Below are 26,696 nucleotides of genomic sequence, written 5' to 3' on the forward strand. Positions count from 1 at the left end.
CACAGCATCAGAGATAGCATGGGAATAAGAATGCACAGAACATTGCTAGTCAGCAAACTGGCAGAGTTAGCTGTCACGTTCTCCAAACACAGGACCTAAAGCCCATTGAAGTCAATGGGAAGAAGCCTCTCAATGACAGACTTGGGATCAGGCTCCAAGTGAGGAGGAAATTGCTGCACCTTTCTCTGGGCTGGAAGGTATCTTGATGAAATTGCTACATTGGAGGGGCAGTTTCCAAGGATGAATGCACAGGGAGAACCCTCAATATCTGTCTAGCATAAACAATGTGACAAGGAAGCTCTACTCTGGGGATCATGTAAGCATCCATCCTGGATTAGAGGGGGAATTAGAGGTATCTTGGCTCCAGCTGAGTGACTTTTTAGGGCCAATCAGAGCTGTGAGTGTAGTCTGAAGGCAGCCTGCATGGATCTTTGATTGTCCATATTGCATCGTGTCGGTGTTTAAATTACAGAGAGCTCTGAACCAAGATCTGAGCAGCCTCCACTGAAAGAAAGTTCAGATTTGGAGCAAAAATTCTCACTGGCCTCTATTGCTGTAGTGGGCCAAACCAAAACTCCAGAGCTTCTCAGTGGGGAGCATTATCCACCCACCTCTTGACTGGGAGACTTGGCCCAGCTCACACTTCAATCTTCCAACCAAGCGTTGATGATAATCCCCCATAGGGAATGAGAGGGGCCCTGGTGGTGGAATTCACACTTCCTTGCAAGGCTGAGTGAATAGGAGATCAGTGCAAAACAGACCAATGTGCTAATGTGGGGGATAAGTGTTGGGCTCAGTCTACCCTCGGAGCTTAGGCATTAGTGCACATTGCAGTGCACTGGTATAAATTGTGTCTACACTAGGGCTTTGCACTGGTGCCTAAAATCCCAGGGTAAGGAGGCCTTAAACCCCAGCTAGATCACTGGCTCTCATCCGATGGGAGATGCGGAGACACTTGGACTCCTGTCGGGGAAGGAGAGCTATCTCCGTTGCAGTGCTGCCCTCTCCAGTTTGCATTAGGGAATAGATGTGAAATTGCACTCAGAGTTCTGCTTATACCCTCAGTACACAGCGTGAGGGGCTGTGGAAAGGGGAGAAGTGCTGCCCTCCAGCCTGCATAGCTCGGGTCCCAGAGCATGGCACTGACAGGCAAGAGTGCTCCTTAGCCAGGGATGAGGCGTGTGGGATGCTTTACTCCCATATCCAGGTCTCCTCCCAACACTGCTCCCTCCAACTCTGGGGATGGGGAAAGCCCCAGAGAAACCAGCTGGTGCTGAGAATTCAGGAAAGGTTGTGGTACGGGTTGGCTGAAGTGGGGCTATCCAGTAAAACACCCCTGGATTGCACTCCTTTGAAAATGAGCCGATCCTTCTGACTTCCAGTGCGGAGCTCCATGGTTTCTGCGGTGTCAGGGAAGTTTCCGTAAGAGCAGGTGGATCCCATTGCTGGACTTGAGGACAACTTGAGGTATTTCCTTGGGTGGTTTGGCTGGATCAGGAGACAACTCAAAGCGGAGCAGAGTCAGGGCGAGAGCCACTTTCAGCTCGTTCATGGCAAACTGCTTCCCAATGCAGTTCCTGGAAGAGGGAGGGGTTAGCCTATAAGAACTTAGAATCGACTTTCATTCACAAATGTATCCCAAAGCACTTTTCTAGCTGAGTGGACCAACTCAGCTCTTTGGGTCAGTGATCATTTCTCATGTGTATGTATAGCAGCTAGCACAATGGGGTCCTCATCTCAATTGGGGCTTTTGGCTGCTACTGTAATATAGCCTAGACGAATCCCTTCACCCATCACTGTAGTGCTGCCACTACTGGGTTAAAACATGGCAGCTGTTTAATAGTGCACAGCAACTACTACCAGGCAGTTTTGGGACAGGTGTGAAAAAAGCTCTTTCCCATTGAACTTGCAAGGAGATTGATACAGTTACTCCCCCACTCTAATGAAAAGTTCCAAGAGATCTTTGATGACCACAGGGGAGATTTTTCCAAGCCACATATAGAAATTAGGCATCTAGCTCCCATTGGCTTTTTAACTGCCACACACCTGTGCATGGAATACCTCCCCCTACAAGTGATCCAGAATGCAGTCCCATGAGTGACGGCTCTGGAGTTGCTCTGTAATAATTTAGGGCGATGGTGTGCTGATCGGATTATTGCAGGGGTTCTCAGATTTTTGTACTGGTGACCCCTTTCACACAGCAAGCCTCTGAGTATGACCCCTGTTATACATTAAAAACACTTTTTTATATATTTAACACCATTATAAATGCTGAAGGGAAAGCGGGATTTGGGGTGGCGGCTGACAGCTCGCAACCCCCCATGTAATAACCTTGCAACCCGCTGAGGGGTCCCAACCCCCAGTTTGAAAACCCCTGGATTATTGGGATGTTTACTGTGTGAATATATTTGATGAAACTGAACAGGGGGCGGTTGGGAAAGCCAAGCTGACACCACCCCCCAGAGAGTGAATGAAATATCCCCCACCGTGCTCCAGCTGCGAAGGGCAGGAAAGCATGGGAATGCATCTTGGACAAGTTCTCTGGAGAAAACCTCATGGGATCAAATACCTGCGGGAAGAGAGTTCAAAGGTCTGTGGCAAAGGCCTTTTAGTTCCCAAACTGCAGCGTTGCTTGGTTTGACACCAGCAACTTTATAGAGTCAGACAAGGTGCATTTGACAACATTGCCCCTATCAACATATGCACAGGATGCAAATTCAGAGTCAGATGTGAGGTCAATTTCAGCCCAGAGTCTGTTGCTGTAGCCCTAACATGGGGAGGAGGTGCTGAGGTGGAAACTCTTCTAGGACAGCTGCAGTGTGAAGGGGCGGTGATCTCTCCTCCCATAAGGGGCCAGCACTGTCCCAAATGTGAGCTGTGCTAACTGGGGAAATGCCATCACCCTGTAAGCTGGGGAGGTGCTGTTGCAACACATCCCCTGTGCAGCCCCCTACCTAAAGAGTGAGCCTTTGTGCTGGGCCCAGAGTACTACTGCCCCTCACCACAGCTGCCAGGTGACTGGGAGGAGTTGCTGGTACAACCAAGAGCATCATCTGCTACATTTGCCCCAAAACACTATGAATCCTTCTTCCACTGGATGTACATGACTATGTGTAAAAACAGACCGTTCCACACCCTCCTCTGTTGCTCTACAATACTCAGAATCTTTAAGGCAACCTCCTTTTTGCAGATCTATTGCACCTTTTGTCTGGACAGATGCTACTTGAATAAGATTGCAAAACACCTTGTTAAGGTCAATATTATCCCTGCTTTACAGTTGGGGAAATGGAGGAAGGGAGAAGTAAGAAATGCCTTGCTCAAGGAAGTAAGGGGCAGAGGCAGGGATAGCACCCATCTCTCTTGATACTCGGTCCTTTGTTTTAACTACGTGACCACCTCTTCTTTCTGTAAAGTTAAAAGTACCTCTGGATCTTGCCATACAGCTGGGTTCCTATGAAGCGAATAAATATGCACTGCAGCCAGAGAACCTGTAAGAAAAATAAGAAAAATCTTGGTGACCTCACAGGGCAAACATCTATTTAGCAAAACACGCTATTCTGTTAAAGGCCCTTAATCTTCTTCACCAACACACCTGCTGTCTGAGAAATGTCTTGAGTCATTTCTACATACATGTTTTCACTCCCTTTAGCCCTGCAGAGGCAACATTAAACTATGGGAGAAAGAGCTGGGTTCCATTCTGACTCATGTATCGCCAGCAAAAGCGATAGGTCTCAAAATGTAATTGTAAGTGGGAAATCGTCATTGAATTGTGTGTTTCTAGTGGGGTCCCACAGGCCCTATGCCATTTTTATCAACGACCTGGAAGAAAAGATAAAATCATCGCTGATAAAGTTTGCAGAGGACACAAAGATTGGGGGAGGGGTAAATAGTGAAGAGGACAGCTCACTGATGCAGAGTAATCTGGATCACTTAGTAAACTGGGCACAAGCAATCAATATGCTTTGTAATACAGCTAAATATAAAAGTATACATGTAGGTACAAAGAATATGGGCCGCACTCACAGGATGGGGGACTCTATCCTGGGAAGTGGTGCCTCTGAAGAAGATTTGGGGATCATTGTATGTAGATAATCAGCTGAACAAGAGTTCCCAGTGTGATGCTGTGGCCAAAAGAGCTAATTCGATCCTGAGATGCATAAACAAGGGATTCTTGAGTAGAAGTAAAGAGGTTATTTTTACCTCTGTATTTGGCAGCAGGAGACCACTGCTGGAATACTGTCTCTATTTCTGGTGTCCACAATTCCAGAAGGTTGTTGATAAATTGGAGAGGGTTCAGGGAAGAGCCATAAGAATGATTAAAGGATTGGAAAACATGCCTTATAGTGATAAACTCAAAGAGCTCAATCTATTTAGCTTAAGAATGAGAAGGTTAAGTGGTGATGTGAGTACAGTCTAGACTCTATAAGTACCTACATGAGGAACAAATATTTAATAATGTGCTCTTCAATCTGGCAGAGAAAGGTAAAACACAATCCTGTGGCTGGAAGTTGAAGCCAGACGAATTCAGACTGGAAATAAGTTGTAAATTTTTAACAGATAGGGTAATTAACCACTGGAGCAATTTACCAAGGGTCATGGTGGCTTCTCCATCACTGATACTTTTGAAATCAAGATTCAATGTTCTTCTAACAGATAAGCTCTAGGAGTTATTTTGGGGAAGTTCTCTGGCCTGTGTTATACAAGAGGTCAGACTACATGATCACAGTGGTCCTGCAGGAATCTGGGACTGTGTCAGGTGAGTGCTGAGTGCAGAACCTCTATTATTAGCAACGATGTAATGGCAATAGTAAGCGGCATTGTAATATATTAATCTTCAGCATTTGTGGAGAGAAAGAACTTGGAATGCCACAACACTATTTTTACGGTCACTTGTGTGACAATCATTCTACGTTCAGGGTGAGATTTTCACAGCTCGCATGGCTGCACTTATATTTTTGGCTTGTGAAAGTGTGGGGGGGATGATTTTGCCCTTTTTTATTGATCTTATGCAATAACTAAACTCTCTTTTTTAAAAAATTTACACTCAGCAGCCGTGCATGTGCAGATTATCAATAGAGTCAATAGATTTTGTGTCAGAAGCAGGGAATGGTTAGAAGATTGGGCAAGAGCACCTAATGATTAGGGAAGAATGATTGATCTGCCGCCTATACTCTGAACCTAGAAGAATGGACTGCAGTTAAAGCCAAATAACTGACCTGCCTCAGGTGAATATTTCACTAGCATAGTTATTGGGGCAAGGGTAACGTCTCCCCTCTCACCTCCTGCGGTGTGTTTATTGCACGAATTAGTAAAACCAGAAGGAGACAGCCACATGACCCCTACAGCCTACAACCCAAAAAAACAGACGAGAGGCACACGGGGGGGGGGGGGGGGGAAGAGGCAGAATGCACAAGGAGAGGAAATAATGTGATGGCAGCAAACAAACACATTAGTTCCATGATTGTATTGATTGATTGATTTTGCGGGGAGGGGTTAGTTAGGAGGGGACCAGTTAAATGGAAGGAAGAGGGATGAGGGGGGCAGAGCAGAGGGGAAGTGAGCAGGAGGGGCAGACGGGGCGTAAAACGGGAGGTGAGGAGACTGAGAGGAGGAAGAGGGAGGGTTGGAGCAAACGGATGATCAGCACAGTGCAGAAAAAGGCAGAGAACATTTTCCAGCTTTGACTAGAATGTCCAAAGGTCCTTGTTTTGGCTGCTTCTGCTCCTACTGGCTTGCATCTCTGGCTGGCTGCTCCACAGTTCTCCCCCAAGGCCATGTGATGGGGGAAGGGGAGGCACTGCCTGGATTCTAGTGATAGCATGTGTGCAGGGTTTTGGGTCTGGGGGATGCTGAGCCGGGCCTTGTTTCTCCCTCTCCCCGCAAGGGCAGCAGTCCCTGACGTAGTGCTACCCAACTGGCAAGTGGAGAGCATAAAGCCAACAGTCCCCTACCTGCAATGTATTTTTCTGCAAGTTCTCTGCTTTTTTGTGGGTGCCACTAGAACTGGCCCTGCAAGGCGTATGCCTGGGACAGGACAGCACACGCTGGCCATTAAATGCCATGCTCTGTTTGCTTTCTGATTGTTGAATGTTTTGGTTTCCATTCACGTAGCATTTTTCAATTGGCAGAATCATACCCACCTCATTGAGTGAAGAGAGGAGTGGCAGCTGGAGAATTTGGTAAGATCAAGACAAGGCGGGCAGAACACTATGACAGGAAGTACAGGGTAAAATTTACCATGATGTCCTAAATGGTCCATTTTATTCAGCCAAGGTCTGCTTAGGCAATATAGCCCCTATAGTCCTCCATCATTCCCAACATAACAGAAAATAGCAATGATAGGGGTACTCAGTTTGTAAATCTCCTGGGCCTACCCAAAGTGGGTTGAGTCAATGAGGGGGTCTTTCCATTGGCTTTGAAAGGCTTTGGATCCAGTTCTATAACTGTTGTTCCCATGAAGCTCTCTGCTTTTATTGAGTCAATGAGATCGTGACCTGAGCAATTCCAGCTCAGTCCTACAATGTACGGCCAAGCAGTCTTGTGGTGTGATCTTGTCTGATCTCACAAGCTAAGACAGCTCAGTCCTAGAGGTAGTAGAATTGTTCAATGCAAATAATATTAGTTGCATATTAGGGTATGCTCTCTCTCTTTCTCGCCCTCCCCCCATTGAATGATTATTAGTAATAAAGGTTTCCATTAGATTGTAAGCTCTTCTGGGCAGAGACTTTCTCAAATCATATGTATATGTATAATGTCTCATGTGTATGCAATAGTGCATAGCAAATGGGACTTCCTTCTTGGTTGGTGCTTCTGGATACCTCCAATGTACAAATAATAAGCAATATCTGTGATTTTCGAATGAGTTTAAGGGAATTGGGCACCCAAATTCCATTCAACTCCAGTGAGATTTGGGTGCTTAATTCCCATAGGCTCATTTGAAGCTCTCAGCCAACACTAACAACATTCAGCCAGCTCTGGCTGGTGTCGAGATGGGAGATCACTAAGGCATGCACGTGTGCAGCAAAGGTTGCACTGATTCAAAGCATCCCCTAGACGGACTTAGTTGGCAGGACTCCCATGGAGTCTCAGGAGGAGACTGGCACTGCTACTTCCTAGCAAAGTCTCTGAGGTAGGGCAGGCAGCAGTCCCAGCTGCCCTCCCTAGGGTGAATCGGCCCACGGCTCAGGGAGACAGGTTGGTACGGGAAAGTGCAATTTGTAATGGACAATCAAAGAGTCATGTTACAATTTACAATGGAGACAGAATAGGCCATGGGAGCACCACAAACTGCTCAACAGCTCCTAGATCTTCACTTGGGTGTCACAGGAGAATTTCTTCCCCTCTTGTTGGCGTGAACCACATTCAGGGACTTCAATGGGAGTGGCATGTGTACGGCTGAAGGCAGAACTGGGCCCTTAAGAAGGAAGAGACTAAACAGACCTTCTGGTAAGGTACGTCCATCATGGAACGTGATGGGTTTGCTGAGCAGTCGGGACACTCCAGGTACCGGAGGATAAAGGCGAAGGCTCTCCTTGATGCACATGGTGCTGTAAGTCATTTTGCCAAGGTCATCCCTGAAAGCAACCATTGGTGGAGAGTATGAATGAGTAATGGCTCCTACCACTCTGAAAATACTAGCTAGCAGCATCAACATCAGTGGGTGAAACAAACATGCCACACGCCTATTTCTGTTTGAAGACAGGAAAGTAATCTTGTGCCTAAAGCATAGAGGTGACCTAGGGTCTATTCCCTCTGCCACAGACTTCCTGCAACACTGAGTAAGACTCTTGATCTATCAATGCTCCTGTAAACTTTTTGGGGCAGGAACTTTCTTTTTGCTCCATATTTGTACAGCACCTAGCACAATGGGGTCCTGGGCCATGAAATAACTATCTGCTTCACAGGATTGTTGTAAGGTGTAATATATTAATTACAAGGTACTTTGACAGCAGCTGTTTATTGAAATGCAAACTCTTAATATTTGGGACTAAATTTAGCATGAAAACACATGAGATTTGTTTTATTCTTAATTCAATTTCAAACTCCAAGGGCCGAATGCAGTCCTAGCATAACTTAGGGGAAATTCCTCAACTTCAATAGTTTAAAGTTCCTATCCCAATCAAACTGCTGCATTTTATTAATGTAGAGAGAGATCTAAACCAAAGATCTAGAATTGAACAGCCCTTAACACAAGGAAAGTTTGGATTTGGCCTTGGATCTGTTCTTTGTAGCATTGCTATACTAAGTGTTGATCCTTCATTGCAGAGCTTGTGAAATTGATCCATTTTTAAGTCCTCAAATTGGATACCTAACAAAATAATCTAAAGCCAAATGATATTAAACCAGTGAGGTAACATCTCACCATTGGACAGTCTCTCTGTCTTCCAGAATTTCCTTGATCTCTTCCCTGCATCTCTGCTGGTGCTCTGGGTACAGGGCCATGCAGTACAAGAGCCAGGAGATCCCACTGGCTGTGGTATCATGACCCTCAAACATAAATGTGTCCACCTCGGCACGTAGGTCTTCATCGGATAATCCAGCTCCGTTTTCATCCTAGGAAAGCAGGGAGGTAAATAATTCCCAAACAAGTGTTCATTTCATGAGCAATTTTTGGAGTGAAAAAATATACCTTGATTACTGGTGAAGTTCCCAGGCTTGATTTGACTTGTTTACATCAGTGGAAATCAGGTGTCAGTCCACTGAAAGCAATGGAATTATGCAGGTGTCTACCTGGTGTAAGTGAGATCAAACTCAGGTCCATTGAGTACAAAGGCAGGCATTCCCCTTTTAAGATTAGCAAGGCGGCAGAGATGGGCTAAGATCCAAGTTACTCATCAACAGGGTGTCAGGTACCAACTTTCAGTGCTTACAAACTGAATATAAGCGAACAATGCGAACCTCTGACTTAGCCCATCCCTGACAGGTGTTTGTCTTAATGGCCCAGACCACCTACACAGAGCTAAAACCATTCTGGGGTGCATTAGCAGGAGTGTTGTATGTAAGCCATGGGAGGTCATTGTTCCACTCTACTCAGCATTGGTGAGGCCTCCCTTGGAGTACTGTGTCCAGTTCTGGGTGCCACGCTTTAGGAAAGATGTGGACAAATTGGAGGGAGAACAACAAAAATGATAAAAAGTTCAGAAAACCTGAGGGCTCTGTGAAGAAAGGTTAAAGACCCTGGGCTTGTTTAGTCTTGAGAACAGAAGACAGAGGCGGGACCTGGTAACAGTCTTCAAGTATGTTAAAGGCTGTTACAAAGAGGACGGGGATGAGTTGTTCTCCCTGTGCCCTGGGGGTAGGACAAGAAGTAACAGGCTTAATCTTCAGTTAGATATTAGGAAATACATTCTAACTCTAAGGATAGCTAAACTCTGGAACAGGCTTCCAAGGGAGGTTGTGGAATCCCCGTCATTGGAGGTTTTTAAGAGCAGGTTGGACACACACCTGTCGGGGATGGGCTAGGTCAGAGGTTCCCAACTTGTTTTTGCTGTGACCCCACTTTGAAGATTTGTCTCATACGAGCCCCCCTCTTTCTAAGAAACAGTATTTTTGTAGGGGGTGGTATGACCAGTACTCACAGGGGCCAGCGACGGTCCTCACCATGTAACAGTTGAGGAAGCCTTCTGCTCCCTGCCATGGTCAGGCAATCTCTCAGGGGCGGCAAACTGGGCCACGCTGAAGGGCCAGAGTAAGGAGGGCAGCAGAAAGCTGCACCTTGTGAGTACTGGCCCCCTTGCTTAGGGTGACCAGACGTCCCATTTTTAAAGGCACAGTCCTATATTTAAGTGCCCCTGCAGGTGTCCCAACTTTTTCTTAAAAGTGGGCAAATTGTCCCATATTTTCTGTCTCCTCCCCATCAGTACTGGTGGGTCCTGCTGCTGGCCACATCCCTGCTCGCCAGCTGCCCGCCCACCAGTGCTGAGTGGGGGGGGGGGGAGTCCAGTGGCCGATGGGGTGGGTGTGCAAGGCTGGTAGCGTGGCAAAGCTGCAGCGAGCAGGCCCGGATGCTCCCCCTGCTGCTCCGCCAGCTGAGCCCCCGCTGTGTGCGGCTCTCAGCCAGCATGGCCCCATCCCGTTTCCAGCCAGCAGTGAGCTGTGAGCTGCGGTGGCTGGTGCGTGTGGGCAGGCGCTAGGCAGCGGCCGGTTACGTGTCACCTCTGCTGTCCACCCATCGGCCCTTTACATGCTCCCCCTCTTGCTGTCCTCTCCCTGCTTTGCCCCTTCACCCCCACCCAGCCTCACCGCTCCTCCATATCCCCCCAGTGGGGTGTGTCCCGTTCCCTGCGCTGTACAGAGACCCAGCCCCTGGTCAGAGCACTCAGCTCACCAGCAGCCTGGCCGGCAGGCTCCTTCCTTCCCCCACTGCCTCAGGCTGGGCCAGTGCCCCGGGAAAGCCCAAGATGCTCTGGCCTAGGGCGCTGGCCAGGAGCCGAGCCCTGCATGTGCCAGAGCCCTGCACAGCGCTGGCACGGGGAAGCCTCTCTCTGCTCCTCAGCTAAACTCTGGAGTGGCGGGGGGTGGGCAAGGGGAAGAGATTTCCAGCCTGTTTGCACCCTAACCCTGCAGACTTCACAGCAGCCCCCTGGGCAGGGACTTAGCCCTGGTCTACACTAGGCATTGAGGTCGAATTTAGCAGCGTTAAATCGATGTAACCCTGCACCGTCCACATGATGAAGCCCTTTTTTTCGACTTAAAGGGCTCTTAAAATAGATTTCCTTACTCCACCCCCGACAAGGGGATTAGCTTTGAAATCGGTTTTGCTGGGTCGAATTTGGGGTACTGTGGACACAATTAGATGGTATTGGCCTCCGGGAGCTATCCCAGAGTGTTCCATTGTGACCGCTCTGGACAGCACTCTCAACTCAGATGTACTGACCAGATAGACAGGAAAAGCCCACGAACTTTTGAATTTCAATTTCCTGTTTGGCCAGTGTGGCAAGCTGCAGGTGACCATGCAGAGCTCACCAGCAGAGGTGACCATGATGGAGTCCCAGAATCGCAAAAGAGCTCCAGCATGGACCGAGCAGGAGGTACGGGATCTGATCGCTGTATGGGGAGAGGAATCCGTACTATCAGAACTATATTCCAGTTTTCAAAATGCCAAAACATTTGTGAAAATCGCCCAGTGAAGGACAGAGGCCATAACAGGGACTGGAAGCACTGCCGTGTGAAACTTAAGGAGCTGAGGCAAGCCTACCAGAAAACCAGAGAGGCGAATGGCTGCTACAGGTCAGAGCCCCAAACATGCCGCTTCTATGATGAGCTGCATGCCATTTTAGGGGGTTCAGCCATCACTACCCCAGCCATGTTGTTTGACTCCTTCAATAGAGATGGAGGCAATACGGAAGCAGGTTTTGGGGACGAGGAAGATGATGATGATGAGGTTGTAAATAGCTCACAGCAAACAAGCGGAGAAACCGGTTTTCCCGACAGCCAGGAACTGTTTTTCAGCCTGGACCTGGAGCCAGTACCCCCCGAACCGACCCAAGGCTGCCTCCTGGACCCACCAGGCGGAGAAGGGACCTCTGGTGAGTGTACCTTTTAAAATACTATACAAGGTTTAAAAGCCAGCATGTTTAATGATTAATTTGCCCTGGCATTCGTGGCTCTCCTGAATATACTCCCAAAGCCTTTGCAGAAGGTTTCTGGGGAGGGCAGCCTTATTCCATCCATCATGGTAGGACACTTTACCACTCCAGGCCAGTAGCACGTACTTGGGAATCACTGTAGAACAAAGCATTGCAGTGTATGTTTGCTGGTGTTCAAACAACATCCGTTCTTTATCTCTCTGTATTATCCTCAGGAGAGTGATATCATTCATGGTCACCTGGTTGAAATAGGGTGCTTTTCTTAAGGGGACATTCAGAGGTGCCCGTTCCTGCTGGACTGTTTGCCGATGGCTGAACTGAAATGTTCCCCGCAGTTAGCCACGCGGTGAGGGGAGGCAAAATGCGACCTTTTAACGAAAGCACATGTGCTATGTATGTAATGTTAACAGCAAGGTTTACCGTGAAAGAGTGTACCCATTGTTCTATAAAATGTGTCTTTTCAAATACCACTGTCCCTTTTTTTTTCTCCACCAGCTGCATTTGTTTCAAGGATCACAGGATCTTCTCCTTCCCAGAGGCTAGCGAAGATTAGAAGGCGAAAAAAACGCACTCGCAATGAAATGTTCTCTGAGCTCATGCTGTCCTCCCACACTGACAGAGCACAGATGAATGCATGGAGGCAGAAAATGTCAGAGTGCAGGAAAGCACAAAATGACCGGGGGGAGAGGTGGCGGGCTGAAGAGAGGGCTGAAGCTGAAAGGTGGCGGCAGCGTGATGAGAGGAGGCAGGATTCAATGCTGAGGCTGCTGGAGGATCAAACTAATATGCTCCAGCGTATGGTTGTGCTGCAGGAAAGGCAGCAGGAGCACAGATCACCGCTACAGCCCCTGTGTAACCAACCGCCTTCCTCCCCAAGTTCCATAGCCTCCTCACCCAGACGCCCAAGAACGCGGTGGGGGGGCCTCTGGCCATCCAGCCACTCCACCCCAGAGGATTGCAGAAGGCTGGCATTCAATAAGTTTTAAACTTTTAAAGTGCTGTGTGGCCTTGTCCTTCCCTCCTCCATCACCCCTCCTGGGCTATCTTGGTAATTATCCCCCTATTTGTGTGATGAATTAATAAAGAATGCATGATTGTGAAGCAACAATGACTTTATTGCCTCTGCAAGCGGTGATCGAAGGGGGTGGGGAGGGTGGTTAGCTTATAGGGAAGTAGAGTGAACCAAGGGGCGGGGGGTTTCATCAAGGAGAAACAAACAGAACTTTCACACTGTAGCCTGGCCAGTCATGAAACTGGTTTTCAAAGCTTCTCTGATGCGCCCTGCACCCTCCTGTGCTTTTCTAACTGCCCTGGTGTCTGGCTGTGCGTAACCAGCAACCAGACGATTTGCCTCAACCTCCCACCCCGCCATAAACGTCTCCCCCTTACTCTCACAGATTCATAGATTCATAGATACTAAGGTCAGAAGGGACCATTCTGATCATCTAGTCCGACCTCCTGCACAGCACAGGCCACAGAATCTCACCCACCCACTCCTACAAAAAAACTCACCTATGTCTGAGCTATTGAAGTCCTCAAATCGTGGTTTAAAGACTTCAAGGAGCAGAGAAGCCTCCCTCAAGTGACCCGTGCCCCATGCTACAGATGAAGGCAAAAAACCTCCACTCTGCCCTGGAGGAAAATTCCTTCCCGATCCCAAATATGGCGATCAGCTAAACCCTGAGCATATGGGCAAGATTCACCAGCCAGATACTATAGAAAATTCTTTCCTGGGTAACTCAGATCCCATCCATCTAATATCCCATCTCAGGGGATTAGGCCTATTTACCCTGAATATTTAAAGATCAATTAATTACCAAAATCACATTATCCCATCATACCATCTCCTCTATAAACTTATCCAGTAGAATCTTAAAGCCAGATAGATCTTTTGCCCCCACTTTTTCCCTTGGAAGGTTATTCCAAAACTTCACTCCTCTGATGGTTAGAAACCTGCGTCTAATTTCAAGTCTAAATTTCCTGGTGGCCAGTTTATACCCATTTGTTCTTGTGTCCACATTGGTGCTGAGCTTAAATAATTCCTCTCCCTCTCCTGTATTTATCCCTCTGATATATTTATCCAGATCAATCATATCTCCCCTCAACCTTCTTTTAGATATTGTGGAGCGCACAGCAAGCAGTAATAACAGTGGGAATATTGGTTTCGCTGAGGTCTAACTGAGTCAGTAAACTGCGCCAGCGCGCTTTTAAATGTCCAAATGCACATTCTACCACCATTCTGCACTTGCTCAGCCTGTAGTTGAACAGCTCTTGACTACTCTCCAGGTTGCCTATGTATGGCTTCAAGAGCCATGGCATTAAGGGGTAGGCTGGGTCTCTAAGGATAACTATAAGCATTTCAACATCCCCAACAGTTATTTTCTGGTCTGGGAAGAAAGTCCCTTCCTGCAGCTTTTGAAACAGAGCAGAGTTCCTGAAGATGTGAGCATCATGTACCTTTCCCAGCCATCCCACGTTGATGTTGGTGAAATGTCCCTTGTGATCCACCAGTGCTTGCAGCACTATTGAAAAGTATCCCTTGCGGTTTATGTACTCGCTGGCTTGGTGCTCCGGTGCCAGGATAAGGATATGGGTTCCGTCCATGGCCCCACCACAATTAGGGAATCCCATTGCAGCAAAGCCATCCACTAAGACCTGCACATTTCCCAGGATCATTACCCTTGATATCAGCAGATTTTTGATTGCATTGGCTACTTGCATCACAGCAGCCCCCACAGTAGATTTGCCCACTCCAAATTGATTCCCAACTGATCGGTAGCTGTCTGGCATTGCAAGCTTCCACAGGGCTATTGCCACTCGCTTCTCAACTGTGAGGGCTGCTCTCATCTTGGTATTCTTGTGCCTCAGGGCAGGGGAAAGCAAGTCAAAGTTCCATGAAAGTGCCCTTACGCATGCGAAAGTTTCGCAGCCACTGGGAATCATCCCAGACCTGCAACACTATGCAGTCCCACCAGTCTGTGCTTGTTTCCCGAGCCCAGAATCAGCGTTCCACCGCATGAACCTGCCCCATTAGCACCATGATGCCCACATTGGCAGGGCCCGTGCTTTGAGAGAAGTCTGTGTCCATGTCCTCATCACTCTTGTCACCGCGCTGGCGTTGCCTACTTGCCCAGTTTCACTTTGCCAGGTTCTGGTGCTGCATATACTGCTGGATAATGCGTCTGGTGTTTAATGTGCTCCTAATTGACAAAATGATCTGAACAGGCTCCATGCTTGCCGTGGTATGGCGTCTGCACAAAAAAAGGCGCGGAACGATTGTCTGCTGTTGCCCTGATGGAGGGAGGGGCGACTGATGACATGGCTTACAGGGAATTAAAATCAACAAAGGGGGTGGCTGTGCAAGAAACTGAATGGCCGCCTCAAGGCTAGAACTCAAAAACCTCAAGGATAGAACTCAAAAGTGAGTTTAGCAGGCCATTGATTTTACAGAGGGAGGGAGGAGAAAATGAATACAAAACAAATCTGGTCTATTTCTTGTTTTGAGCCACTTCATCTGTCTTTATACATCATGCTGGCAGCAGACTGTGCAGTATGACCGCTAGCCATCGTCACCTCCTGGGTGCTCGGCAGAAGACAGTGCAATACGACTACTGGCCATCGTTTTCTGCTAGCTGCAGATTAAAAGACAGTGCACTGCCAGTAGGACTCAATCGCCATGAAACGAAACAAGGGAAATGACCTGGCTGAGTCACTCCCATGTTTGCCCATGCGTCCGGTTAAAAAAGCACCCAGGACTACATCGACGACGGCTACCAGTCATACTGCACTGTCTGCTGCCAAAAGGCAATAAACTGCTGCTGTGTAGCAATGCAGTACCACGTCCGCCAGCACCCATGAGACATACAGTGATGGTTAGCTGAGCAGGCTCCATGCTTGCCGTGGTATGGTGTCTGCACAAGTAACTCAAGAAAAAAGGCGCAAAACGATTGTCTGCCCTTGCTTTTACAGAGGCAGGGAGGGAACGGGGGCCTGACGATACGTACCCAGAACCACCCGTGACAATGTTTTAGCCCCATCAGGCACTGGGATTTCTACCCAGAATTCAAATGGGCGGTGGAGACTGCGGGAACTGTGGGATAGCTACCCACAGTGCAAAGCTCCGGAAGTCCACGGTTGCCTCGGTACTGTGGACACAGTCCGCCGACTACATGCACTTAGAGCATTTGTGTGGGGACACACACACTCGACTGTATAAAAACGCTTTCTACAAAACTGACTTCTATAAATTCGACCTAAAATTTCGTAATTTCGTAGTGTAGAAATACCCTTAACACCCTCTTCACCTGCCCCCACTCCTCACCCCGGGTCCTGCCTCCAGGGAGCGCGGGGCTGCTCTGTCCCCTAGGCACCCTCCCCTGCTGAGCCACTTCCCCGGCCCGGTTCGCTGAAGCCCCTGCAGTCCGGTTCCCTGGGCCCTGATGCACAATGCCTCCTTAGGGCTTAACCCCTTTCTGTCCGCGCTGTAGCTGGGGGACAGGAGGTGGCTGGGTTATCTCGGTGGCCACCAGCAGCCTAGAGGTGTTAGCTGCCTTTCGACACTGTGTAGGTAGGAAGGGACAAGCTGCTTCCAGCCACAGGGGATCAGGATGGGGGGAAGAGATGAGCTCTGCAAAGACATGAGCCAAATCGTCCCTTCCCCTACTCCTCCTCCCCTGCAGCTGGAAGCAGCTCCTGTCTCTTCCCTCCCGCACAGTGCCGAAACGCTGCTGTTAGCCACATTCTGGTGTGAACCCTGAGAGAAATCTGGGGAGGGGGGCATGTGACCCTGCGTGCCCCCCCCACGTGTTGCCTCGGGAAGACAAGGCGCCAGGTACCAGGAGAGGTAGGTCCATTTCGGGGGCCCAGCCAGGTATGGAGGGCACAGAGTGCAGGGCAGGGAGGGGAGGGTCAGTTGGTCACCCCCCACCATGGGAGAGAGGTGTATGGGAGTGTGTTTGTGTGTCACCTCTCCCGGTGTGAACCCTAAAGCATTAAAGATAAGAAAGTAAATAAAAAGAATCCAACTACACAGTATTTCTTTTTAACAGGGGCTCGGTCAACGTGATGTTAATTTGAATGTTTGTACTGCATAGTTCTGATTGATTGCTGGTGAACTCGCTTAAATACGAGTAATTTTACCAGGTATCCTGTATTCAGCATAGGGAAGTAAAACCGCACCCTTGCTGGACAGCCCCTGGGCATTCAGCTTGGCCCCGCTCTCCCTGTGCAGCTTCTGTCCAGCAGGGGACGTGGATGGGGCTCTGTGCCCTGGGGCCCCACTGAAGGGCCAAGGTCAGGAGGGGGTTTGTCTGGCAAGAGGGGGACAGTACTCCCGGGGTGCAGCCTTCTGTCCCCGACTCTCTGAGTCCTCCCCGGCGGAGCAGGGTAACTGCTGGTTGGTGGCTGCTGCAGGTGCGGCAGTGGGGGAGCGAGTTGGTTACAAAGCCTGGTCTCAGCAGCCCAGACCACCTGCACAGAGCCCCACCTGCTTCCCTGCCAGACAGAGCCCCCTCCTGACCCTGGCCCTTCGCATGTCCCCCCAGGTCCTCACGCACCTCCAATAACCCCATCACAGACACCCCAGGTATACTTAGTCCTGCCTCAGTGCAGAGATCAGCCCCACGGGTGGCCCAGGGGCCAGAGCTGGCCCACAGGTCAATTCCATCTGGCCCCGAGGTGTCCACTCCCCCAGCAGCAGCTGCCCAGCCTGCAGCGAGCCTTGCAGTGACATGCTGTGCGTACCAGAGACTATCTGTACAAAATGGCATCCTCTGTGCAGCATGGCCTTGTAAGCACGGTGGAGGATGCCATTTTGTTTCTGTACGTGGCCCGCATGGGTGCCACACAACTGCACGTACCGCCTGTGTCTCTGAAAAGGTTGAGCCACACGAGGGCTCTTCCAGCCCTGCATTTCTGTGCTTTTGTGGCATCTATCCTGTGCTGCCCGCTCTCCTCGCAAGAATTCTTATTCTGTTTTATTTTTTTTTTAATACACAAAAAGCAGTTATGTACTTTCAGCCAGGATATTTTTTTTTAAGATTACAAGACAAACAACAAACAATACAAGAATGAATAAAAGTAAAATCCCTTGGGGAAGGGGAGGGAGAGCGAGAGCACAGTGTGTGTCTCTCCCCTGGAAGAGTCTGCACTCAACTGAACTCCAAATGGCAGCTGTCTCCGGCAGACCCAGCAGGCACGTAGAAATTTAAAGATGTAGTACATAGGAAACCAAAAAGGGAACATTTATCTAGTTACACACAGTACAGACAATACCACCTGCCTGGAATCCTCCCTAGAATACGCCAACCGTCTCATTCACACTTACATGCTATGGTGCCTCTGTTCCTGTACAGATTAACATGCTGAGTGAAAATCAACTCCCAGAGAGGAAAGAGCTAATTTTACCCTCACAGCACTGTTACTACTTGTAGTTATTCATTCACTGAGAGCTGTCCTTTGCACACTCTTGCTTGACATTTCTTCCCTTCACTTCCAGCCCCGCTATCAGCTGACAGAATTAGACATGAGGATATATACATGGAAAAGCTATTATCAATAACCATGTGTGTCTGCTGATGACACTTGCTTGGCTGTTTACATTATTATTTCCATAACTCACCTTGGCACACAGAAGAATGTCCAGAAAATCCAAGTACTTCTTCTTCTGGATCTTTTCAAGTTCTTGCTGATCTTGGAGGGATGTCTTTCTCTCTTTTATTACTTTATCTGCATACAAGAGTGCCAAATATATTAGCTACACCTCAACATCACTGTGACCTGTCTGTCTAGAAAGGTCATGCTGCAGAGCAGTTAAAGGATCAGAGTCTGAGGCTCCTCTGCTTAATGCAAATGATGAACTGGACATATAGTAGACCAGTGCAGGAGATGAGGTCTCTTTGAACCAGGTATTAGGAAGACTTTGTATTTCTAAAGTACTATCATTGATGGATAGGTCCATCAATGGCTATTAGCCAGGATGGTCAGGGATAGTGTCCCTAGCCTCTGTTTGCCAGACACTGGGAATGGGCGATGGGGGATGGATCACTTGATGATTATCTGTTCTGTTCGTTCCCTCTGGGGCACCTGGCATTGGCCACTGTTGGAAGGCAGGATACTGGGCTAGATGGACCTTTAGTCTGATCAATATGGCCGTTCTTATGTTCTAATGTCCCTTCCACTGAAAGATCTCTCAGAACGTTACAAGCAGTGGAATCATTATCTCTATTTTGCAGGTGATCAAACTGACCTGGGGAGAGAAGAAGTAACTTGCCTGAAGTGCCACAGTAAATCAGTGACTGAGCTAGGAATAGAAATCCATCCTCAGTGGAATTTCACTGAAGTACATGCCATTCCACCAGCATTGGATTTGGCCCTAGATCTACTGACTACCAGCCTTGTGCCTCAATTTTAAAACCATTCTTCTTCCCTGGAGAATAAGTGAAAAAGTTTCTCCAGGGTTTCCATTCATAGACAGACCAGCTAATAGTAGGTTAATCCCACCAAACTAGGCAACATCCTACAAACAATAGGAGAAGAAAAGGAGGACACTGGGAAATACCTGTATGCTGGTGTGCTAGTCGGCAGGCCTCCTGAAAGCGACGTCCTTGAGAACTGATTCGATAGATGAAATCATTATGAAATGGGAAAAAGCGGATTCTATGAAACACCAGGTAGGTCAGGTCATAGACTGCTTTGATGTAGTAGTCTGAGTCACTGAAGGAAAAGAACAGTTAAATAAGGCTACTATGGGTCTGGCTGACAAGAACATTTTTGTTAGGATTTGAAAGCACCTGGCACTGACCTGTCAGTCTGGCAGTTGCTATGACAACTGAAGGCACATTTCATGATGCTGTCCAGGGTCATCAAGCTGACATGTTCAAAAAGCTCCACTGACTTATCCACTGTGATTTGCCGTTCCCATTTATCCTAACGGAGGAGAGTGAGATGAGGAGGGATGGGATTCCAGAAAAGGGTTTTGCTGACTACAGAGATCCCATTCAGTGCCCTTTATTTACTTTTGTTGCTTTCCATATCTGCATCCTGACAAACCCCTGTTGCATGTTAGACCCTAGTCTGTAAGCAAAGACTCTGATCTAAAAGGTACAATGTTAGCTGTGATTGGCATTCCCTTTCGGAACCAGATTACAGGATTATTTATTTATGGCTGGAGATTAGGCCAAAGTGAAAAAATCTGAATTCTTCTTTCCCAATCTTTTGGGTTGGTAAGATCTGGATTTTGTTGTCCTGGGCCTGAACTAGAAACCAAAATCCAAACACCCCTAAAGCATGTTTGGAACCAGACCTGGAGTGGCTCACAGCCATCTCTATAGACAAATTGTTTTAATGATATCCTGAGATTATTTTCAGCAAAGTGAAAAGAAACTGATCTGTGTAATAGGTTTTCGGTCCATTATTTTTGGCAGGAACTAAATCCAAATTTGAGGGGGGAAGGGAGAATCCACATACAGTAGTGCATTGTTGATCTAACGTATTTTCTATAACATCTTTCACCACTGGCATATCTAATGCACATCAGATATAACCGGAAATCAAGGTAAATTAAGACTTGAGTTGATTTTTACTGGTTTCATAATCTATATGACTCAGCAGCGAGCCTCTCCACATAAATTAATGTCTTCTGAGCAAAGTTCATTGGCAATTCAACAGATATGCCATGCCAGAAGGATTTGATTATCTTAGTCCAAACCAGCTGGGTTAAAGGATGTGTCTAAAATTTCTTTGATCTCTGCAACTGAGTGACTGTCTCTAGCAAACTATTTTATTTGCCAGCTTTGTAAACAAACTAATGTAAGTTTAGCAACCACCCTTATTAAAAGGTGAGACATAATGGTTATTTCTAGGTGATTAGAGCACACCTCATGTGCTGGTTGAAAAGCTGAAGACATTTGGGGCCAAGTCCATCTCTTGATGTATCTCCACTATAGTCAGTGGAGTTACCCCAAAGATCAATTTGGCTCAGAGACTTTAATTATTATTAGGGACATACAATCCTTGTGAATTCACGGTTTCTAGCTAAAGAGAGTATTTTGAGATAAAAGGACCCTTCCAACAAGCTGATCTAGTAGAAGTGGGCAGCTCATGGATGGTGCATGATAGTATATGAACTTCATTAGATTCCTTCCTGCCCTCCTCTTCATCTACTCTTCTTTCCCAGTTTCTGTGTTTGTTTTGGGCTCTCTTTTATACGAGAGCAAGTTTAGTTTCTTATCTGGCAGGCAGTCTGTTCTCCTCATTTATCTTCTATGTTCACCATCCCTGGGCTGAGAAAAGTTACCGTATCACTTTATTGGAAACTTGGTGACAGAAAAATATCTTGGGACACATTCTAAGCTGATGTATGTTGGGGTAGCTCCACTGAATTACACCAGCTGAGGGTCTGGCCCCTTTACTAAAGGGTTGTAGAGCATGTGGGAAGCAAACTGGTTAGAACATCTCATTCCACTTTCTCCTAATTGTTCAACATCAGACCCAGTTATTTTCCTGGCTCTGCAGCTGATCACTCCTACCAGCATCACTTTGGTAGACTCTGCCATCAATGAGACATAAGGTTTCAGCACGTCATAGTGAAACCCTGGGGTCAGCAGCCTTCGATGCTGGAACCACTGTGGCCCATGTAAGATCAGTAATCCCTTGCCTGGGGGAATATAAATAACAAAGAGCCAGTCAGATCCCTTCACAGCACAATCAATTATTCTATAGCATTCAGAGTAGTCTCGGTGCTTTGAAGAGAGGGAACATTTTAGTCAGGAATACTTAATTTCATACCTAACCAAGTCCTCAGTAGATCTCCTTCTGAGGGATGGTACCATGAGGAAGGAGAGGGAGTCTTAAGAACTTGATGAAGGATTAGAAAGAACACACCATTTGGGAATGGCACTTACTGAAAGAGGGCAGGGGCAAAGGTGGAAAGGGATTTATATTTGATGTAGTACCTTATTGATATTTTGATAGCAGCCACACAGGGCCCTTAATAAGGCTGAAATTAGTTATGCCCCAGCAATAATGAAATCTCTGTCGCACCAAGTGGAACTGGGCAAAACCAATTTTCAAAGAAAAGGGTCAAAAAACTGAAAACTGAAACTGAAAATATTTTGGTTTTCCAAAATGGGAAATTTGGGTTTTACACTGAGAACTTTATGGGTTTTATTTGATGGCAACCATTTTTCTTTTGGTTGGAAACCCAACATTTTAGTTTTCTGCATTTTTTCCCCAGGTTTTTGACTAAAAGCAGAAATGTTTTGCATGGGAGAGAAAACTTTTGCCACCAGCTCTACAAATGACACATTTCAGAGTAGCAGCTCTGTTAGTCTGTATCCGCAAAAAGAAAACAAATTTATTTAGTCTCTAAGGTGCCACAAGTACTCCTTTTCTTTTTACAGATGACATAGGTATTAGCAATGTTAATACCCTGTGCCATGGAATGACATGGTGCAATAAACATCAGCAGCTAGGAACGACACTAGTGTCCAGAATTACCCTGTGGGGGAAGGTATTGTTAACCTGACCCTATCCCACTTTGTGACAAGACCTATGCACTATATGCAGCATTGGCAAGAGCAGTAACGCAAGAGACCTACAGGCCTGCATCCTGTAAGATTTAGCTTAAGCTAAGAGCATATGCTAGGCTGTGGTATTTTGGCACAGATAACAAACTAGGCCAACCTTTCACCTAGCTCAAGTCCCTAGCTGTCTATTATGTACACCCCCACCCCCCAAACCTGCAAAAGCCCCTAGACAAAACGCTGCCACAAGCAAACCGCAGATCTTGATAATAACAAAGTGCGTCAGCACAATGCTAATTATAAAGCTGTTTAGCTTGGCTCCTTATAAGGCTTTATTAACAATGCTTGAGTGATAAAAAAAATTTATGAAATGTATCATTTGACTGAAATGTAAAAACTATATAAAACTGGTATTATAGGGGCAGGACAGAGGGAGACCAGGGTGGCACCTGTGTGTGACCATCTCTGTCTCCTTCTCCCTGCATGCTTGTATTCAAAAATAAAAGGACCTCAGACTGTTTGAACCAAACAGATGGTGTGACTCATTTTCCACAACAACCCTGATGCACAGAGTTTGGTTCTACTCAGTAAAATCAGTATTATGGAACTCAGTGCGTATGCACCTTGCTGAGTCCACACACAGTTTGCTCAGTTTACAGTTTACCAGCCCTGTAAACTCAACTTTGGTTCTGAGAGTCAAGCTGGGTTTTTTCCTTCTCAGGCATCCTCAGTGACACCTGCCAACCCCATTAGACTTCAGTGAGGTTGCAGTGGTGGCACCAAGGGCATACTCTGAAGACCATGAAGTTGAACATGTGTAATTGAGGGCATCATTTGGCCTGCACAATCTCTATTGTGCATTGGTTATGGGGGAAGATAATCACTGCCATCTGAAATATCAGATACTAGTCACTATGGAGCAGGATTCTGGATTAAATAGAGAAATGGTCTAGTCTAATATGGTATCTCCTGTGTTTGTAATGTCATTCCTAGTAGCTTTCCATAGCAGAATGGTCATCTTCTCTGGTTTTATAATAGCAAGGAATAAAGTAAATCAAATTACAAGAGAAGTGTGTGGCCCACGATGAACTGATGAGGCAAGGAAACTGGGGATGAGGGCTGAAACTCTGGGCTAACACTCCAGGGCATAGCATGCCCTTGACTCATTCATGAAACTGTTCAAAAGGACGGACGAAGCATGATTCTACATACCAATCCAGGGAATTAAGAATTTGTAGGTTGCAAGACCCTTGGGATCTGTAAAATTCAACAGAGAAGATAAGTACAATGTTAGGAGTTGACACACCATGAAAAAAAAAAACTAGATGCATTTCTGGTATGATTTCACTCTTCTAGTCATGGTGAAGGAGCTCAATTAATTAGGAAATGAGTGGTATAGAAATTAGACAGCTAAATCTTTTAGTGTTATTTAGTATATTAAATATTTGAAGAATGTTTCTTTCCATACTATTAGTCCATTTTAAAGAGGGTCTTTTACATACATCTCATTAATTAGATGCACACAGGACTGGTGAGGATGATGGGAAGATGAGATTAGAGGTATGGGTGAGGAAAGGGAAGGGAAGGCCATGGAAGCTTTTAAAGTTGCGGAAGGACATTTTGTGCTGGAGGAACAAGAAAGTGAATGGAGATGCTATTGCCTAATCAAGGCTTTGGGCCTGATCTTCAAAAGTATTAATGTGCCAGGTCCAAGCCACATCAGGGATCACATCAACATCAACGATCCACCAGGCAGCTGTGCTCTTCTGGGGTCATGATGCAACTGTTGAATCAAATCTGAGAGATGACCCTCATCCAGACTCTGACCACATTTAGGATGTGTGGCAAGAACCTCCTTTTTGAAAAAAGCTTTCCCATCCTAACTGGAATAATATTGAGATGTACCTCTAGATAATAATCTCTTCAGGATAGGGTCTGTCATTTGTTCTGTGTTTGTATAGCATCTAGTCCTAGAACAATGTGGCCCCAATTTAGTCAAAATCCCTAGGTACTACCACAACAGTAATAATAATAATTAGAGCTTCCTACACTAGAAAGGGAGAACAACTGAAGACTCTGGGATGTCTTCTAGGAGATGTTCTATGCTGCTTTTCCTGGGAACAACTTAGATACTATGGTGGAGAGTGCTCTAGGAAACCCTAAGACAGACACATTTCTGACGGTGCAGGTGTTTGGTTCTCATTTCCCATTGTGGGTGCGTATATAAAGTGCCCCAATTTAACGGTGAAGAGCTAAGCATTTGGGAAGAGTATAAAGGGCAGAATTACAATAGTCGACAGAAGAGACAAGCAGGAAGAAGAGTCTGAATGGTTCTGTGTGGAAATAACACGTGTCCTTTGCAGTGGGAGAGGGCATCAAGTGTGAATCTTTCTGAAATAAGATCCAATGACCATACCTCCATGGCCAAACACAGTTTTGGCATAATCAGGGTGGTTGACTACTAAGGTAGCTATGAAACCTCCAATCCATCTGGGGTAGGCATAGGGGTACTTTTTTGCCCAAGACAGCAACTTCTTTAATTCTCCACCTTGAGAAATCTGCAATGATAGTGAAAAAAGAGAGAGAGAGAGCGCTTAGGGAGAAAAGAGTGAAATCACTTCAGTGTGGAAAGTCTGCACAAGGCCATCTGGGCTGCTCAAGGCCTCTCCGTGGGAGATGGGGAGCAGGTGGAGTTGATTTGCAATGAGGGGCTCTACACCTTGAGATGGAGGTAAGATGCTATGCTGGCCCCAAACTGGCTGGAGTAGAGAGGACCAAATCTACACACAGTGGCTACACAAAAAGAAAAGGAGGACTTGTGGCACCTTAGAGAGAAACATTTATTTGAGCATAAACTTTCGTGAGCTACAGTTCACTTCATCGGATGAGCTGTAGCTCACAAAACTTAAGCTCAAATAAATTTGTTAGTCTCTAAGGTGCCACATGTCCTCCTTTTCTTTTTGCGGATACAGACTAACATGGCTGCTACTCTGAAACCAGTGGCTACACAGTTCCAGAGGGAACTGCATTGCAGTCCTGTCTCCTTTGCAAATCACAATGGAGAAGCTTAACACTACCTTTGCACTGGGGAAATGATGCAGCTGGTTGGAAAATTTGCTATTTTTTCAGAGAAATTTCAAAAATTAAATTTTTTGTCAAACTTTTCCTCTGAATTTTTTAAATAAAAAACTGAAACCCCAAACCTGAAAATGTTGGGGGTGCTTGAAAGCTGTTTTAAGTTACAATTCTTAGGTTTAAAAAAGTTTCAGCTTAAAAAAACAGTTTCTGGTTTTGCATGAAAAAAGGAACACTGTCAAAAATGAAATTTTCCCAGCAAAACTTTTGCTTTAGACAAAAAGCCATTTTTTTGGTCAAAATTGCATGCTGATGAAAAAGTATTGACATTGCAAGAGGCAAAGCAGTGCAGAATCAGGCTCAACATTTTAAACCAGTGATACTCAGACCTCAGTGGTTCAGGAGCCAAATTAGCGATCATCATTACCCAAAAGTACAGTAGTGAGAATTCATTGCTTCATTTACTATAGTACTATATATTCATCTTTAAATAGTATGACAGGGGAATATTTAGTTTATATTTATCTATTATTATTATTGCAACTGGATGCAAAAATGCATAAACCCCCATACGTCTGTATCATGAAACGCTGAAAACGTTTGAAATAAAAATTCCCCATATTCACACACACACACACACACACACACACTCACACAGAGCAGAGCTCAGTAGCTGCGAAAACAAACTGAACCTACTTCCTAGAGAGTGGATGCCTCTTAAGTAGAGGCAATAAACTTTTTTTATGTGGCTCCTATTAAATTTGATCACCAAAGTCCTGATCTTGCAAAGCATCTTTAAATACAAGTGTCAAGTCAATGGGACTAGCTATTTGCTTAAAGGACTGGAGCTGAAAATTGGACACAATTCTTACTGTGGCTGCATTTTTATTTGTCCCACGCAAACATGTGATTGTGGTGTCTGTTAGAGGGTAGGACAAGAAAACTGCCTCCTGTCAGGATCCTTTCCTAACAGTTTTCACATACCCCACTCACGGTATTTACCTTCCCTCTATCTATTCTCTGTTGAAACTAACCTGGATGGTGTATATAGCTGCATAACCCCATGTCTTTCCCTACCTGAGAGTTGTGTCCATACAGCCAGTGCCTGGGGGGACCTGGAAAACTCTCAAAAGCTTTGAGGAGCTGTTGTTTCTTGCGATACAGCTGGATCGCTTTCAGCAGGACATAGATGAGACAAAACCCAGCAGCCAGGTACAAAAGCAGAGAGGAAGGGTTTGCTATTTTCTCCAGCACAAATGCCATGGTCCTGCAGCTTCTGTGGCAGTGACAGGCTCTGAATCTCTCACCATGCTCACGGTCCTTTTGTGTCTGGGTTAGCCAATAGTCAAAGCAATATAACTCCCTCCCCTTTCCCACACAAGCTTGTGTGGAATGCTGTATGCCAAGTAACCTACTGAGAATGTACAAGAGAAAGTTCTGAAGTTCTCATCAGCAACTGGCCAGACTTTGGTTGGCAGGAGAAGACCCAGCTGTCCTGTGAGTTCATCTG

At 46.4% G+C, this 26,696-nt stretch overlaps 1 protein-coding gene across 1 annotated transcript; it reads right to left on the reverse strand.

Annotated features, from left to right (window-relative positions):
- LOC119860021 (cytochrome P450 4B1-like) lies at positions 1-26,510 on the reverse strand. Its single transcript, XM_038413099.2, has 12 exons — positions 26,264-26,510; positions 24,528-24,669; positions 23,324-23,368; positions 21,116-21,243; positions 19,390-19,514; positions 19,147-19,301; positions 18,208-18,314; positions 8,363-8,553; positions 7,441-7,574; positions 3,424-3,488; positions 2,487-2,569; positions 1-1,577 (listed from the first exon to the last, which is right to left on the reverse strand). The coding sequence occupies exons 1-12, from the start codon at positions 26,447-26,449 to the stop codon at positions 1,409-1,411; spliced, it is 1,530 nt and encodes a 509-aa protein (XP_038269027.1). The 5' UTR covers positions 26,450-26,510; the 3' UTR covers positions 1-1,408.
- Between the last annotated feature and the right edge of the window lie 186 nt (positions 26,511-26,696).

This window comes from Dermochelys coriacea, chromosome 8 (genome assembly GCF_009764565.3).
Source record: "Dermochelys coriacea isolate rDerCor1 chromosome 8, rDerCor1.pri.v4, whole genome shotgun sequence".
NCBI classification, from domain to species: Eukaryota; Metazoa; Chordata; order Testudines; family Dermochelyidae; genus Dermochelys; species Dermochelys coriacea.